At 37.2% G+C, this 15,808-nt stretch overlaps 1 protein-coding gene across 8 annotated transcripts in view; it reads right to left on the bottom strand.

Moving 5' to 3' along the window:
• Positions 1–15,808, bottom strand: part of Nav3 (neuron navigator 3) — a 767,863-nt gene that overhangs the window by 69,708 nt on the left and 682,347 nt on the right. For 7 of the 8 annotated variants that reach the window (XM_028873083.2, XM_028873084.2, XM_028873088.2 and 4 more), the window contains 4 exons: positions 14,948–14,989; positions 13,215–13,375; positions 7,274–7,462; positions 3,802–3,854 (listed from right to left, as the gene is read on the bottom strand). In XM_028873083.2, coding sequence (XP_028728916.1) covers positions 3,802–3,854; positions 7,274–7,462; positions 13,215–13,375; positions 14,948–14,989 — 445 coding nt within the window. The remainder of the gene's footprint in view (positions 1–3,801; positions 3,855–7,273; positions 7,463–13,214; positions 13,376–14,947; positions 14,990–15,808) is intronic. The other variant, XM_028873085.2, reaches the window with a different exon arrangement.

The following is a 15,808-nucleotide window of genomic DNA, read 5'->3' as shown; positions in this document are numbered from 1 at the left end:
ACAGTATCATACATACAAAAATTAAAAGGTTCTAAGTATTAAAAATGGATAATCACACAGTCCTCTAGGCTATGCTTTGTTTTGTAATGTTAGCATATTGACATATTAAGAAATACAAGAATGACAAGCAGCAGTCTGGACAACTTCAATGTAAGGGAGGAAAGAGGAGGTGGCAGGGGCTGTGGCTTGTTTGAAAGCCTATGTCCTTATTTAAAAAGGACAGGAAATGAGGAGAGATTCTTCTTAGTGTAGCTGGGTATTTCCACTATTATCATTATCATTGAGACAGGGTCTCTCTATGCAGCCCTAGCTGTCCTGGAAGTTGCTACACAAACCAGGCTGGCCTTAAAGTCTGCGAGATCTGTTTGCCTCTGCCTCTTGAGAGCTAAAACTAAAGGCGTGTACGACCTCTTCTGGCCTTAAAAAATCAAAACAAAAACAGAACAGATTACAGAAATTTAAATTGTTAGACAAAAGCCCCAGATTGTAAAGGGTGGATGTGGGTCTTAAAACAAGCACACAGGTTCCAAGCTTCTAGAGGTGAATCCTTGGCTGATAACAACAAGCCTGTGATTTCCGGCTTGCAAAGACCCTATGGGTATGGAAGTCTGACCTTAGAGGAACAGTCCATGAACATGGGGCAACTTGCCTGACATATCTGGTCATGGCTAACTGAAACAGGGAAGAATGCACATCTATCTATCTATCCAGTTTTCCCCTAGCATCCCTGGGAAGGAAGAAATGTTAATTTGAAATTGCTGCTTCAGTTTACAGCATGAAAAGTATTTCTGCTGTAGATGATTGTTTGATAAACAAAACACTGATTGGTCAGTAGCCAGGCAGGAAGTATAGGAGAGACTAACAGAGAGGAGAACAGAAAGAACAGGAAGGCAGGGGGAGGAGACACCAGCTGCCATCCAGGGAGTATCATGTAGAGGCAACAGATAAAGCCACGGAAAACGTGGCAAATATAGATTAACAAAAATGGGCTTAGGAATAACAGTTGTGTGCCAAATCATCCAACTGAAATTTTATTATTTATTTGCTTATGACTGTTTATATGTATGTTCTCATTTATGTGTGGATTAGGTGTGTATGTGTGTTGTGGTTTGGGTATAATAGTTAGAGAAAAATTTTGGTGTTGGTCTTTTCTCTTCAGCATGTTTAAGACAGGGGTTCTACTTTACTTTCACATGTAAATAAACTTTCAAGATTTAAAAAAAATGGGCTTAGTATAAGAGTAAGAGCTAGACAATGGTAGGCCTGAGCTAATGGCCGAGCAGTTTAAATAATATAAGAGTTGATGTGTTTATTTTATAAGTGGGCTCTGGGACTGGCGGGGATTGGCGGAAGCTGGAGAGAAAGTCTCCAGCTACATATGTCCACAAGTGGATTCTACTATGGAGGTAGAAAAGGGTGTCAGATCCCCTGGAAATGGAATTGCAGATGGTTTCCAACCACCATGTGGGTACTGGGAATTTGACCCAGGTCTTCTGCAAGAGCACCAAGTGTTCTGAAACACCATGTCACCTCTCCAGGCCCCCATATAATACTAATTCTTTGAACATATTAATTCTCATGTATGCCTGCTTACTGTCATAGTTTACCTTCCCACTCCTACTATCCTATAATTTAAAACCCTTTACTTCTGAACTTTTAGCTACTGGTAGATTCTGGAGGAAAATTCTCTTTAGTGGGCACACCCTGCTAAGCCCACTAGGCTTCAACCGATAACTCCACACCCATGGCCATATAGATTGCCATGGTTAAACTCTGTGGATCACAAAACAAAATGAATAGACACAAATGTGAAAGAAAGATTGGTGAGGAAGAGGGCTTATGGGCAGGAGGGTGGGAGATATATATATAGAAGAAAATATATATGTGAATAAATTTGATAAGGCAAATAATAGCTTATAAAAAATCTGTCCACTTGGTTTTATTTTAATTAGCATGTCTCAACTGTACACACTTTGGAGGTTCAGGATTATACAGTGTATGCTGAAACAGTACAACCTGCCTTTTTGTGCTAATTCATAGCTTTAAGCATAAAACTTGTCCTCTCTAATTTGAGCACCTACTAAGCATACTTGGTTATTCAAATGGAGATGGAGATGTGACAATCAGTCTCTAGATGTACTGCAAATAATCAATAGTAATTGACACCCCACAGTTAAGGTATTAAATAGTGTAGATAGAGAAGATGATTATTATTATAGGGAGGTCTGTCAGACCCTACAGTAGACCAATTAATTATCTGTTTTTTTTTCCCTGAAACCCATGATCTGTTTGCTCTTAAATCATAATGGAAGTTTTGTTCAAATATTATTATTGCAATTATTTAAAATGTGATTATCACAACTAATGCCTATTAAAAAGCAAAACAATGATTATAAAGATGCTCCAAGTTTTCTTCCTCTATAAAAATCTGAAGTTCAATAGTATATATAAAACATAATCTCAAGGAGCAACAATCTTGGCACAGTAGGAGGAACACCAAATCTTAACATATCTCTATTACATGTTCTTTCAAGTTATTTTTTACCTTCCCTACTTTTTTACCAATTAGCCTAAAACAGTACATTTACCTAAACACTAACACTGATACTTTCATCAGAGAATGTACTGGCAATTTTTACCATTAAATGTGAAGCAAAAAAAATAGCCATGTCTCTAATGACAGTCTGATTTTGTATGTCGTATATAAAGCAGGAAATAAGAAAGGTTAACTTATAAGCAAAGGCTGTATTATTTCAACCTATATATTTATATGCATGTAAACATGCAACAATAATAACTAATGAAAACAATCAAGATAATACATAAAAGTAGAAGGAGGGCTTGGAGGCAGAAAAAGGAGCACATTGGGAATGGAGTGCAGGGTATGGAAAGGGGGGATTTCGGATGATCGGAGCATATTATATGTAAGTATAAAATCTCATAATGAAACCCATTATTTGTACAATTAATACATGCAAAGAAAAAGGGGAAGAAAGGTGAAAACCATCAGTCTTGTCCTTAAAGCATAATTGCTGAGTGCAAGCTAAAGACTATGACCTTCTCATGCCTTTTCAATACAAAAATAAAGATTACTCACAAAACTTAAAGCTGGACAAGACTCATTACCTGCTTTTCACATCTCACTGAAGGAAGCTTACCTAGCATGTAATTTCCTGATGGGTATTTTAAACAGAAGGAATTACCTTCAAGGACAAACATATTCTCATTCTCTCTCTCTCTCTCTCTCTCTCTCTCTCTCTCTCTCTCTCTCTCTCTCTCTCTCTCTCTCTCTCTCTCTCTCAAAAAAAAAAAATTAAATCATAGTATCTATCACTGGGAGAAGCTGAAACACTGGCATTCATCTTCTGAGGAAAAAAAATTTAAAAGTGAAGTCTTTCAGAAGATGTTTGTTTGTTTTTCTAGAGAAAAAAAATCCCCAAACAAAAGCCACATATCTAGTTCTTCAAGTTTCTCCTGGTATAATCTTCTTCAAAAATAAAGTTAAAAATAATAACTGGAGAAAATGCTATTAAATGCTGTTAGCCATGGATGAGAGAGGAAGTGAAGAAGCAGCCTGGACAGAGGGTAAGGCATACGCATGGTGTAAGGACTCTTGTCACACTCCAGCATGTTTTATAGTATATACCCTTACTCACTGCTCATAATGAATGCACTAAAGTTGAGTGAATGCCATGTAAGCAGGCCACAGGAGGGCCCGATTTTACTGGATAACTGCTATATTAATACCAGTTTATTTGGTCATCTGTGCACGGCAGAGGCAGAAAAAGAGACCATACTTACCGTAGAGTACAGAGAAGATGTGCTAGAGACCAGTGACAGCGAAGAACCATGAACTGGAGAAAACACCAAGCACATGGTTAGAATAATGAAGTCAACTTGTAAGTTCACTTTTACTTAAAACATAAAGAACAGGCAGCTAGCACATGGTTATAATAATGAAGTCAACTTGTAAGTTCACTTTTATTGAAAACATAAAGAACAGGCGGCTAGAGATATAAAATAACCACAGAAAAGGACCCGGTTATGAAAACAGTTGACTGGAAAAACTCTTAGAGATCCAGTTGTTTAATGGGTTAAGGCCTAATTTACATGCTAGCTGTGGTCACTCGCCAAGTTACAGAGAGAAGTAGCCGGCATGTGGCCCACCACTTGGACAAATGGGAAGCTGCAGGAAATTCCCATATATAATGAACAGAAACTTAAAAATTTCTAAATGGCTTTCATATCTCGCTCACCGAATTTCATTCTCCTAACATCAAGATCTACCTTTGGGATTTTTCTCTATATATTTCCAAGGAAGTAGTACTTGATTCAATTTGGTATTTCATTATTGTGATGAATTGATTGTGCCATTTGAAATGGGGGATCAATTCTTTTTAAATTTTAGCAATATAAAAACATTTCTACCTCAAGATCAAGTTTGGGATGAAAATTTCATTCTAACTCATTGATACACATTGAATACAATGTCATCACAATTGAAGATGTGACGTTACTTCTGTACTTAGAATGTATTAAACCAAAAAGGTGGGTAAACTAATGCTTAGTTATATTTGTAGACAAGTTCTTCCCTTCTCCATATGGAATCATGCTGTTCTTGCTTTTAATTCACTAGCTGAACACATACAACATCTAACACTATCGCAAAATCCTGGGCTCATACATAAATGAGATACAACCCTGCGTACTCAAAAAGAAGTCAAAAGCCACAATGAAAATGAAAACTAAAACAGAGTAACCCAGAGTCTATTGAGATCCATTGGGTAGTTCAAGGGCAGAGGGCAATGCCTCTAACTTGGTCTATAGAGAGCTGTGAAAGCTGCCCGGGATAGTGCCAACCCAGATGGCAACCAGGGGATGAAGTTTGAGAGAGTGCAAGAAGAATCTTTTTATTACTACTTTTGATGTGGTGTGTGTTGTGGTGGGGGTGTTGCCTGGTCTGTATGTATAATATCAGTGCTTGCTTAAGGATGTATGCTAGTAACCAGCACAGGTTGTCACGTGGCTTCCTCTGACACTCTCCTCATGTCACTAGAAGGGTCGCCTGCTGGAATGAAGTTTCCTTTTTGACTAGGCAGCTTGCCCAGGGAGCTCAGGGAATCTTCCTGTCTCTGTCTCCAAGTGCTAAGTTTACATGTGTCCACAACAACGGTTGGCTTTGTATACAGGTATTGGGCCATCATCCTTGTAAAGCAAGCATTCTTATCCACTGGTCCAACTCCTTGGCTGCAGAAGTGTTTATTAGTATATAGATGTGTGTGAAAAGGGGAATGAAAAATAAATACTAGGGCTTGGGACAATACTAGTACTTCATCAAGCGCACAAAGCATTACTCATTCATCTTCTGAAAAGACCTTTTCTTTCAATGTCTACATTGCTCTTTAGTGACGCTGAAAGAAATGACAAGAGTTAGCCTAGAGTACCAGAAGGAAGATGGACAATGCCCCAGAAAGGCCCATTCTCACACTCTTCTTGGCACGTGCTTTTTTATAGACCTATTACTTTATAGCTTGTGGCTTAGTCTTCTCATCTGTCAGTATGAGCACTGAGCAAGAATTCAATCCAGTTCGAGACTGCCTTCATTCTAGACCACAATTTAAGCAAGCCCTAATGGTTTAGCATGCAATGCAAAGGGAAGAGAGAGTTCATTTCACCCACCCAGCTTTCAACAATTGTTAGCTTTCAACAATTCATATTATTTAAATTTCATACACTGGCTGCCAATTTTCCCAGCAATGAACATCATTCTGCTTGTAAATGGGGCACTCTAGAAAGCCATCCATATGTTTAGCAGAGTATAAAAAGTGTAAGAGGCTCCTATGCGAGAACATGACACAATCACTTCATAAAGACAAGGGCCTAACATTTCAGATTATTTTTTATTTCATTTCAGTTATACTTTTTGAACTATGCTGCACCATCAGCTGGCCACCATCTATCACAGGGAACTCAATGGTTTGCTTATTTTCCCAAAAGGCAGTGGCAAAGGGGGCACCTGAGTTTGTGCTAGCACATTAAATTTGCAGTAGTGACCTGAAGTTGTAAGATAGATTACAAAAGGAGATTCAATGGAGAAAAAAGGAGGAAGAGCTACATTTTATGTCCATCTCATCCACATGAGAAATCTACATAGTGAATGGAACAGAAACTGGAGCTCACAATACTAGGTAACTTCCCCAAGTTGAGCCTATAAATAACTCAAGACTAAAGGCTTACCTTCTGGTGTGTTTCAAGTTCAGGGGTTTTGTGTTATGCACAGTTATTAAAGGTGGATTTTATGTTTGATTTTACTCTAATTACATTGGATTTCTATGTTTAGTTTTATTTTCCTCTTAACTGACATGCTTTATGATGTGCATGCCATATGCTTTCTTCATGGGTAATTAAAAATGTTTCATTAAATTAAAGAAAAATTCCTTAAATTAGAATTGAGTTTTATAGAATATGTACACTTGAGAAAATATGTACACTTGAGCATGTATTTAGCTTCCTGGAACATTTGCATGGATTTGTTTAGAGCATTCACGTGCAATTGTACAACAAAAAGACATTTACTAGGCCAGGTATGAATTTCATTACCATTGGATAAAACTATGACCTGTATTAGAAAATGTATGTAGAATATAAATTTTAAAATGTTACTATAGCTAATAGCACACAGAGCTGAGAATAAAAGTTATCAACATAAGAGCTTCATAAGATAATCCTTTTATGGCTTATATATCTTTATAGCTCTTTAATACGGCGTCAACTAAAACATTTGTTCTAATACATGACACATATGTCAAGATTCTCTAAAGCCCTATTTCTTTTTTTTTTTTTTCTTTTTTTTGGTTTTTCGAGACAGGGTTTCTCTGTGTAGCTTTGCGCCTTTTCCTGGAACTCGCTTTGGAGACCAGGCTGGCCTCGAACTCACAGAGATCCGCCTGGCTCTGCCTCCCGAGTGCTGGGATTAAAGGCGTGCGCCACCACCGCCCAGCCCTAAAGCCCTATTTCTATCTGTAGGGAAGCATTGGATTTATCCAAAGTGTTCTATAATCAAGCACCAATTCTAAAAGAAACTGACACACTTCATAATGTGTAAAGAAACAATAAAGTATCTTCAAGCTTTAGTAAACCCAAAATAAGAATTACACCTGCAGATTCACTTCCACCTCAAAGATCTTTATGCTGTGAATAATGAAATTAATTTCCTTTCAGACTTCCATGAAATAACATCAGTTTCATCTTCTCCCATTTCCAACCTTATTACCTTCTTCCATGCTGTCTCTGAATGAGCCTGAATGGCTGATTGCACGTGGTCTTTCCTCCAGAGAAGTGGCACTACCACAAAGCTGGGCATCATCATAAAGGTCGAAGGAGGAGTCTTGGGCAGGAATGCTATTGGAGCGCATCATACTGGGCCCAGGAAGGTTAAATTGAGACAGGTTGGTGGGACTCACTGGAAAGCAAAGCAGAGGCTCAGGGACTTGGACAGGGAAGATAACTGACTAAAACAAAGTTAAAGACAATCCCAATTCTTGTAAAAGCATGTATGTTAGGAACCCTCACTTGTAGGGCGGTGGGGAGTCCACCTGAGAAACATCAGTGACAGAAGGCATGAGTTCCTTCCCCTGAACACTCTCATGGCAATAATCTTGCCAGTTTCTAAAGCAACAGAAATCACCACCAACAATTCTCCTCAGCTGTTTGTGTTAGAGATATAATGGATGATATTTTCTAGTAAATGATAAAGAAAACACTGTCTCTCTCAGGGCAACAGACTTCTTTTCTAGGGCATAATCACCACTTTAATAGAAAAAGCATAATGGAAAAGAAAGTAAATTATGAAAAAGAAAAATCCAATCTCCACAGGAAGAGCTTTGTAGTTATTTTCAGGTGAAGAATTTAAGTCATTTTGAGCTATATTGATGTGAGTTTATTAGGGCAAGGTCACCAAGAAAAATAAAAAGCATTTTCTTTAAAGAAAGTACATATGGTATCTAGTCTTTTAGAAAGAGTATCATAAAAAAGCCATTTTCTGCTGAGTCTAAGATGAAAATACCAGAATGAGGTTGTTAAGACAAACAGTTCAAAGTAGTATCTTGAATGCACAATTTCAAATAAGAGTCTGTCAGTTGTCTATTGCCTTATAGCTCTTAAAGTATCTTGTGATTTAGACCAAGTGATGATCATCAATATAAAAAAAAAAGATATGGCTGACTAAGTAAACAATGGCATCAGAAGAACACCACATTTTCAAAGTTTTTATAGGATTGAGGCAGAAAAATCGAGAAAGAGCCATCATGAATTTGTCGTAATGAAATTCCTCATATTTAAGAAAAGTGAATTTGTTATTGCTATATAGGGAACAAGCCAGAGCCTATAAAAGAAACTGCTATTAGCTATAAAGGAAACTGCTGAGCACTGTTAGGACACTGGAGAACCACGTCAGCAATGCTGAATTGAATTGGTTTGAGTTTTTAAAACTTGCTCTATTTTTTGACACATGACACATCTTAATATAATGACTTGTCCTCGTGATAAAGTTAAATTGGAAGCTAGACCCTGAAATAACCAAAAGTGTGTATGTACTGTTTATAAGAAACTATGTTCAATATTTCACAATGTTAACTGAACTATTAGACAGAACAACCTTCTGATAGTTACGCACTGGAGTTAAATGAAATGGAGACAAGGAATCAAATGTAGAACTATAATGAAAAAGGAATAAACTATAAATTTGTAAATTATATAACTAACTGGAAGAAAGGAGAAAATATAAAGAATGAAGTAAATTATAAAAGAAAAGAACCAGAGACAGAGACAGACAGAGAGACAGAGGAAGGAGAGATCAAGAAACTGAAAGGGACAGTGAGATGGAGGGAGGAGGAGAGTGAAATTTTTTTTTCAGGTGTATGCCTCCAGCCCATAGCAGTGGCCATTAGTTCTAGATCATCATGGTTGCTGATAAGAGCCATTAAGTTTTCAATAGGATATTCAGAACTTGAATGCTTATGTTCAAGGTACTGAGATGGGGCACATTAACCTGTTCACTTTCTACATCACAAATTGACTCTAGTAAAATGATTTTCAACATATTTACATATGCATCACTTTAATATCCATACCAGCATTTAAAGGGACATTTGTTAACAGTTTGGTTACCAAAATGAACACAGACATATCCATGCAAATCCTCTTTGTATACTTTCAAGTATAACATTTTACCAACTCATGGTAGAATAATGAAATGTTGTAGAATATTTGTTTGAATTTTGTGAAGATGTGTCACTGTGATTGGCTTAATAAAGAGCTGAACATCCAATAGCTAGGCAGGAAAGAATAGGTGGGAATTCCTGGGAGAGAGAGAACTCTGGGAAGGAGAGAGGTGGGAAGATGGCAGTGAGACGCAAAACCAGTTGGACCTACAGGACAGAGGAGAGGTAACTGAGCCACATGGCAGAACACACATTAATAAAAACAGGGTAATAAGAGCTAGTTGGGAAAAAGCCTATGCTAAGGCCAAGATCTCAATTAATAATCAGTCTCTATGTCATTATTTGTGGGCTGGCAGTGCAAGATAGTCCGACCAGAAAGCTTACTATAATGAAAATTATAAAACTTTACAGGAAATAGTTGAATTTACAGGAAATATTGATTATATTCCATTGGAAATATACAAACGGTACTTAAGAACATTCAATTATAGCATTAGTAAAAGGTTTGCTGCTTTTATAGTTAAACTAGAAGAGAAACATAACATAGTATCTGATTTCAAGGCTGTCCACCAGGAGAAAGAACTGAAGTGATGAAAAGCAACACAGATAGAAGGTTTTTGTGGGGTTTTTTGTGTGTGTTGTTTTGTAATAGAATACAAATAAGATAGTAAAGTGGTTATACTCATGCTTAAAAAAGTCTAGCTCAGTAATCTAACTTGGTAAAATATCCAAATATTATGTTTAGAGTCTGATGGAAATAATGAGAGAATACATGATCTTTACGGTCCACATAAAAGCAGGAGGAGTCATAGAGCAGTCTCTGAATAGAAGAGAAATATATGGGGCAATCTCTTAATAAAAGGCGGCGGCTAACCTTGCCCCGAGTGTAACACACAGAGTAAAAACTGTTGATTTTATTAAGATTATATGCTTGACAACTTGGAGAACAGGAACCAATGGAAAACTGACTGGACTTGATTTATTTATTTAATTTATATTAATGTGCATACTACTGACGGAGCTATCTCACCAGCTCCTGAGCCAGGCTTTTAAATAACTTTAAGATATTCCACACCCTTGCTTCTATAGCAAGTTATTAACCGATGGCTTTATGAAATTGTTGTAAATAAGAAAATCATACGTAACCTAAATTTAAGGTGGTGTATGGAATCTGGACATGTAACTAAGATACATGGCTCAAAATTCAGAAATTAAAAAGAAAAAAAAGAAAGAAGGAAACTGAAGGACAAACTTCTAAAATGTGTGTCCAGATTTAGATAGCTTGAAATAGTTTCTGTCATGTTGAGTTTACAATGTCATGAAGCTTTATTTAATAAATGAATGGCCGAATCATACATGTTTTTTTGCCATGGGAGTTTCTTCTTCAGTACATATGGCATGGTTCACTCTAAACATGCTGAAGTGTGTGGTGGGTGTGGTGCGGGAAATAGTATTCTATTGGAAGGATGATTGAGAGAGAGAGAAAAAAAGAAATTTTTCTTCTAGGAAAGTGCTTAGTAATCACTCCTTAGCAAAGTATACTACTGAGAAGTCACAGGTTGGTGTCAATGATTCTACATGGTAATATCGGATGTAAGGTGAACATGAACCTAAGCTCACTCATTCTCACATTGACCCTCATTCCTCCTGACAGCCTCCTGAGTATTGAGCGTCCCAAACATACAAAACTTCCACATTATTTTTAACTGCCTTTTCTTTTCTTCTTTAAAAAATGTGTAAATATATAAAACGTTTAGAAATATTATAACAAATATTAAAATTTAAGATTCCCTAAATTATATTTCATTTTCAGTGTACTGCTATAATCCCTGCTAAAGTATGGTTTGTATGTAGTTCCATGCAAGGTAACTGTAATAGAAACAATAGCCCCTAAAGTTCTACAGAAATGGTCTGTTATCAGTCAAAGCATAATTCTTCCCATGTTGTGTTTCACCTCTTCAAAAACTATGTAATGAAATATAATCTCAAATCATCAATTTTTAAACATCTGTAACCATGGACATATTGGCTTCAGCTAACATATTAATTTCAATTTTGCACACTTCTAAATATATCTCTATACACATGTTTAACATTCTTGGTAAAGAAGGCCTTTTTTCAAATGTCATAGTTGTATTCTATATTTATATGATGACATTTTGATTCACATCCATATTAAATATTATAGTCACTAGTCTGGAATTATATTGAATTAAATGCAGGCAAAACTAACTGCTGTTCTTTCACAGTGTGAGGTATGCTTCCTAACAAAAATGTTTCATTTCAGAGTCTTAAGTCTTCAAGTGTTACATGGTCTTCCCATTTATTACATCAATCATCCCTTGTAGTGTGACCTAGTTATTATATATCTGTTTAGTTAAGTTTTAATGGATTCCCCAAGGCTAGAAAACAAAAATTAGGAAGTTGCTATGTTTCATCCAAGAATAATAGACTAGAAAGATTTATTCAGAATATCAAGTGTAGGAAAATTGGCATAAATGTACAGCTAAATAATATCAATTAACAAAAACTTGATAGGACACAGGAGGTACTTAGGAAATATCTACAATATTTTGGGTGATTTGGGTTTCTCTTCAGACATTCCATTATGTGTGATTAGGCTTTACAGTATTAAGACTCTACAAAAATTTTTCAATTTTTAAAAAAGTTTCAGTGTTAGACTTTTTGCTGTTTTATAATTATGCACCAAGTTAAAAAGAGGATATACATCTTTTGCAATTATGGGGCAAAGAAGTATCCATATGTGCAGCTACAGCAACAAAGCCTTGATGTCCATAACTATTTAGTAGCTCATATGGAACTGTGGTTGAGATAATTGTCTATGACTTAAAATGCCCTAGTAGTTATAGTGGGAAGAACTGAAATAGGAAATATTTAGCCTTGAGCCCTTTGGGGTTAAAAGTTGAAAAGTTCGAATTGTTCGATTGTGAATGATCTGTGGTGACATTATTGGAATCACTTTTTTTCTCAGTTGACAGAAGATAAAATAAGGAGACGACTTCATATACTTGATAGAAGATGAATCAATTTTAAAATACTTAATAATAATAATAGTATGCACATGTGTGTGTCTATATGTGTTGTGTGTACTGGGGGCACAGATGCCAGAGGAGGCTGAAGACACTGCATCCCGCTGGAGCTAGAGTTATATGAGGTTGTAATCTGCCCTATGTGGGGCTGGGAACCAAGTTTGGATCCTTCAGAAAAACAGTACAAGCTCTTAACTGTCGAGCCTCCTTTCTAGTAAAAAAGATAACATTTTTTTTTTTACACCATCACTTGGTCTTTTAAATGATAACTGACATGTTTAGACATGTTTCATTGTTTTCTCAATCTTCTCTGTTTCTATGATATTTACATAAATGACTATACTTCCCACAAATAATGCTAATGGGTGAGACAGTCATTTATTTTTCAATATAGTCCTCTAAAAGCATTCATAGAATGTTGGCTTCAGTGACATACTATGCATGTTAAGGAGCGTTTTGATTTCAATAATGTTTCAAGAAATTATCTTGCAGTCATCTAATTGCATATTCTTCTCAGCCTAATTATTTCTATATTCTATTTGTCTCCATTTAGACCATTAATTTTGTTCAGCAACAACATAAACTAAGATGCTTCACTGAATATAAATAAGGACTTTGAGATGGAATAGAAAGGGTCGTGTGCTCGAGGTCAGGTGTTTCGCAATTTGTCCCTGCTTCTGATACTTACAGTGGTCTCTTTTGTACAGTTCAGCTTCAGATCACAAAACAATAATAATTCTAGCTATGATAGTTATGAAAATTAAGCATCCGTCATGAAAATAAGTGATATAATATCTGGAAGTGATTCTGTGTACAGTAAGCACCATACTGAGGCTCTTCTCTTCTTTTCCTTTTTTTATGGAAACACACCAATATTCCCACAAGGGTGTTTGAAAGGGTGAGAAAGGAAGGGGAACAGAATTGATGATTTAGAATATTTTACCCAAGTTGGAGAAGTGGTATTTTCCTGTGGCTGAAGATGACATGGCAGACGGAGAGACCAGGGGAGACTGGTTGCCAGTATCCTGCAGCCCGCCGGTAGAATGGGAACGCAGCCACTCCTTGCCTTCTTCTTGGTTGGCCTGCCGAGATGATGGGGTGTATCTGCAAAACAGCACAGCTGAGACACTTGAGCACATCGACAAGGACAAGGCAACACCAGGACAAGAAGACAATCGAGGGGAGCTGACTATTCAGACTGAACAGCAATCGCCAACAGATTGGATCTAATTACAACTGCTCAGTTCCTCCAGATGATTTGGCACCATCTGGCTGATCCCACAGGGAAAGTAAATAGAGGCATGTGAGAAGAAAAGGATGCTTCTGCGAGCTACGGACTTGAAAAGTCAGAAGCAATGAGCAGACAGCCAAGTTAACTGAGAAGGACCCCAAAGCACTGTGTCGGGGAGGTCATGGGAAGGGGAGAACATCGATTCAACATAGTGGACTGTGATAGGCCAGAAGCTAAGGGAAGCACAGTGACAGTCACAGAACAGCACAGGAAATGGGACACAAACTGAGAACTAGAGTTTCCTTTTCAGTTCTTTGGTTAAAATGCCACTTGCAGTCAGTTTATCACACCCATACTGCTGTCCCTGTTAGCTGTTTTCTCTGTATCTTTTCCTCATTAAAAAAAAAATAGTGTGTAAGGTAGGTTCATGGTCATGAATTTAATTTTAATTTTATTTTTATTCTAGATTGAATGACTATTTAGAAATTGCTAAGTGACATTAGATTAACTCAGATTTAAATCAATCTGGTGAATAATAAAAGCAGGCATGGCAAGCAGAAATTGGGACTAAGTTTTTATGAAACAAACTATAAAATAATAATGAATTGCCATACCTGCTGTGTGATGATAATTTTTTTTTACTCCATTTATAGCATATTTCAACCTTTCATTCTCACTTGTCGCAGGTGTGGGCTATGAAGGTTTGGGGGATTATTTTTTTATTTTTAAAAAAATGTAAATTTTTGTGTGCATCTGTCCATGTATGAATGTCTACAGTATATGTGTGTGCATTGTGTGCACACACACGCACGTGGAGGTCAGAGGAAGAAATCAGGCACCATGCTCTACTGCCTTCCCCCTCACTTCTTTGAAATAGAATCACTATACTCTCACCAAATCTGAGCTAAGCTGCGAACCAGCGATTCTCCTGTCTCCAATGTCTGCCAATGCTGAGTGACAGTTCATGGTGCTATGCTCAGCTCTTTATGTGGGTGCTGGGAATTTGAACTCAAGTCCTCCTGCTTGCTTACCAAGCATTTTTACCAATGCCGTCACCTCCCCGGTTTCAGTTTTGAGGTTTTGCCAACGTATCCTTCCGAGGAGGATAACAGGGAGAGGTAATTTCATCTTACTAAGAGAGAAATGACTTCTGCAGCCCTACCACTAGCTGCTCCCATCATGAGCAAAGCCTCGGAGAAGCTCCTTTTATTTCATCATCGTGATATCCCTACTGGGATTCACTTGGGTCCCCACCTCCATCCTCAATGGCATCGCTTCCTAAGGAGCATCACCTACTCTTGAAGCCAGAGAAAGCATCAAGATTAACAGAGACCTCATCTTCCATGTCAGAGGCTACACGGCAAACAGATGGGGAGAAGACACAGCACAGATAAGTTTACAAAACAACAGAAAAAGGCACCAGTTGTGCTGAGAGAAATATATACCTTAGTCCCTTTTTGGGTAGAGTATTTCTGTCAAGCTGCATGCTGTTAAAACAAAGAAAACCCCTAAGGACATAATGCAAACAAAAAAATTTCCAAATCATATACTCAACAAAATTCATTCTCTAAACTACACAAAACAACACTCTGCAAATACATACATGAATACTGAACTGACTGGGAAAGCCAACCAAGTGACAGGACCTCTGTCGCTCCAATAAATGTGGAATTTCTTTCTATCCTAGTGACGTTCAAAATGATTAGAATGGGCATTGCATTAGCATAACTTCCCTGTGGATGCTGTGGTACCCTCCCTTTCCTGTGCAGTGGACTAGGCTTTTGCTGTGGCTTCATATGCAGGAGAATCATAGGGATGTCAATGATACCAGCTGTTGAGGTGACAAGTCCCAGTAACAGAATAGGATGAAAAAGTCACATGATAGCTTTAACTTGTCTAGTTATTTCTAATAAAAAAAAAAGGGTAGATTTGTTTCCCACTTACATACAAGAGAATTTAAAATATATCATGTATTCTCGTTAAACAATGTTTCTAGTGTAATTTATTTAAATATGTTAATGAAGAAAAGCCATTTCATCTTTGAGAAATCACCGACTGGGTATTTAAAGGGTTGTCTATTGTATCAGCTTTATTTTAACTAATTCTCAGTTCATCAGACACTGGGCTAGAACGGTGTGCCTAGAGAAGCGGAAAATGACTCATGGGAAATGGAGAAGAGTGGGACAGAGCTAGAGGCTCCCTTCCAATCTCCAGCATGCAGACTGCCAAGTTGGAAGACGAGCATGTTTTATAGAACTACTGCTTTCTTTGTCTAGAACATCAAGTGATCAAAATTAAACACAGAG

This window comes from Peromyscus leucopus, chromosome 18 (genome assembly GCF_004664715.2).
Source record: "Peromyscus leucopus breed LL Stock chromosome 18, UCI_PerLeu_2.1, whole genome shotgun sequence".
NCBI lineage: Eukaryota > Metazoa > Chordata > Mammalia > Rodentia > Cricetidae > Peromyscus > Peromyscus leucopus.
The sequence above is the reverse complement of the archived record's forward strand: the minus strand, read 5'-3'. Positions and strand labels throughout refer to the sequence as shown.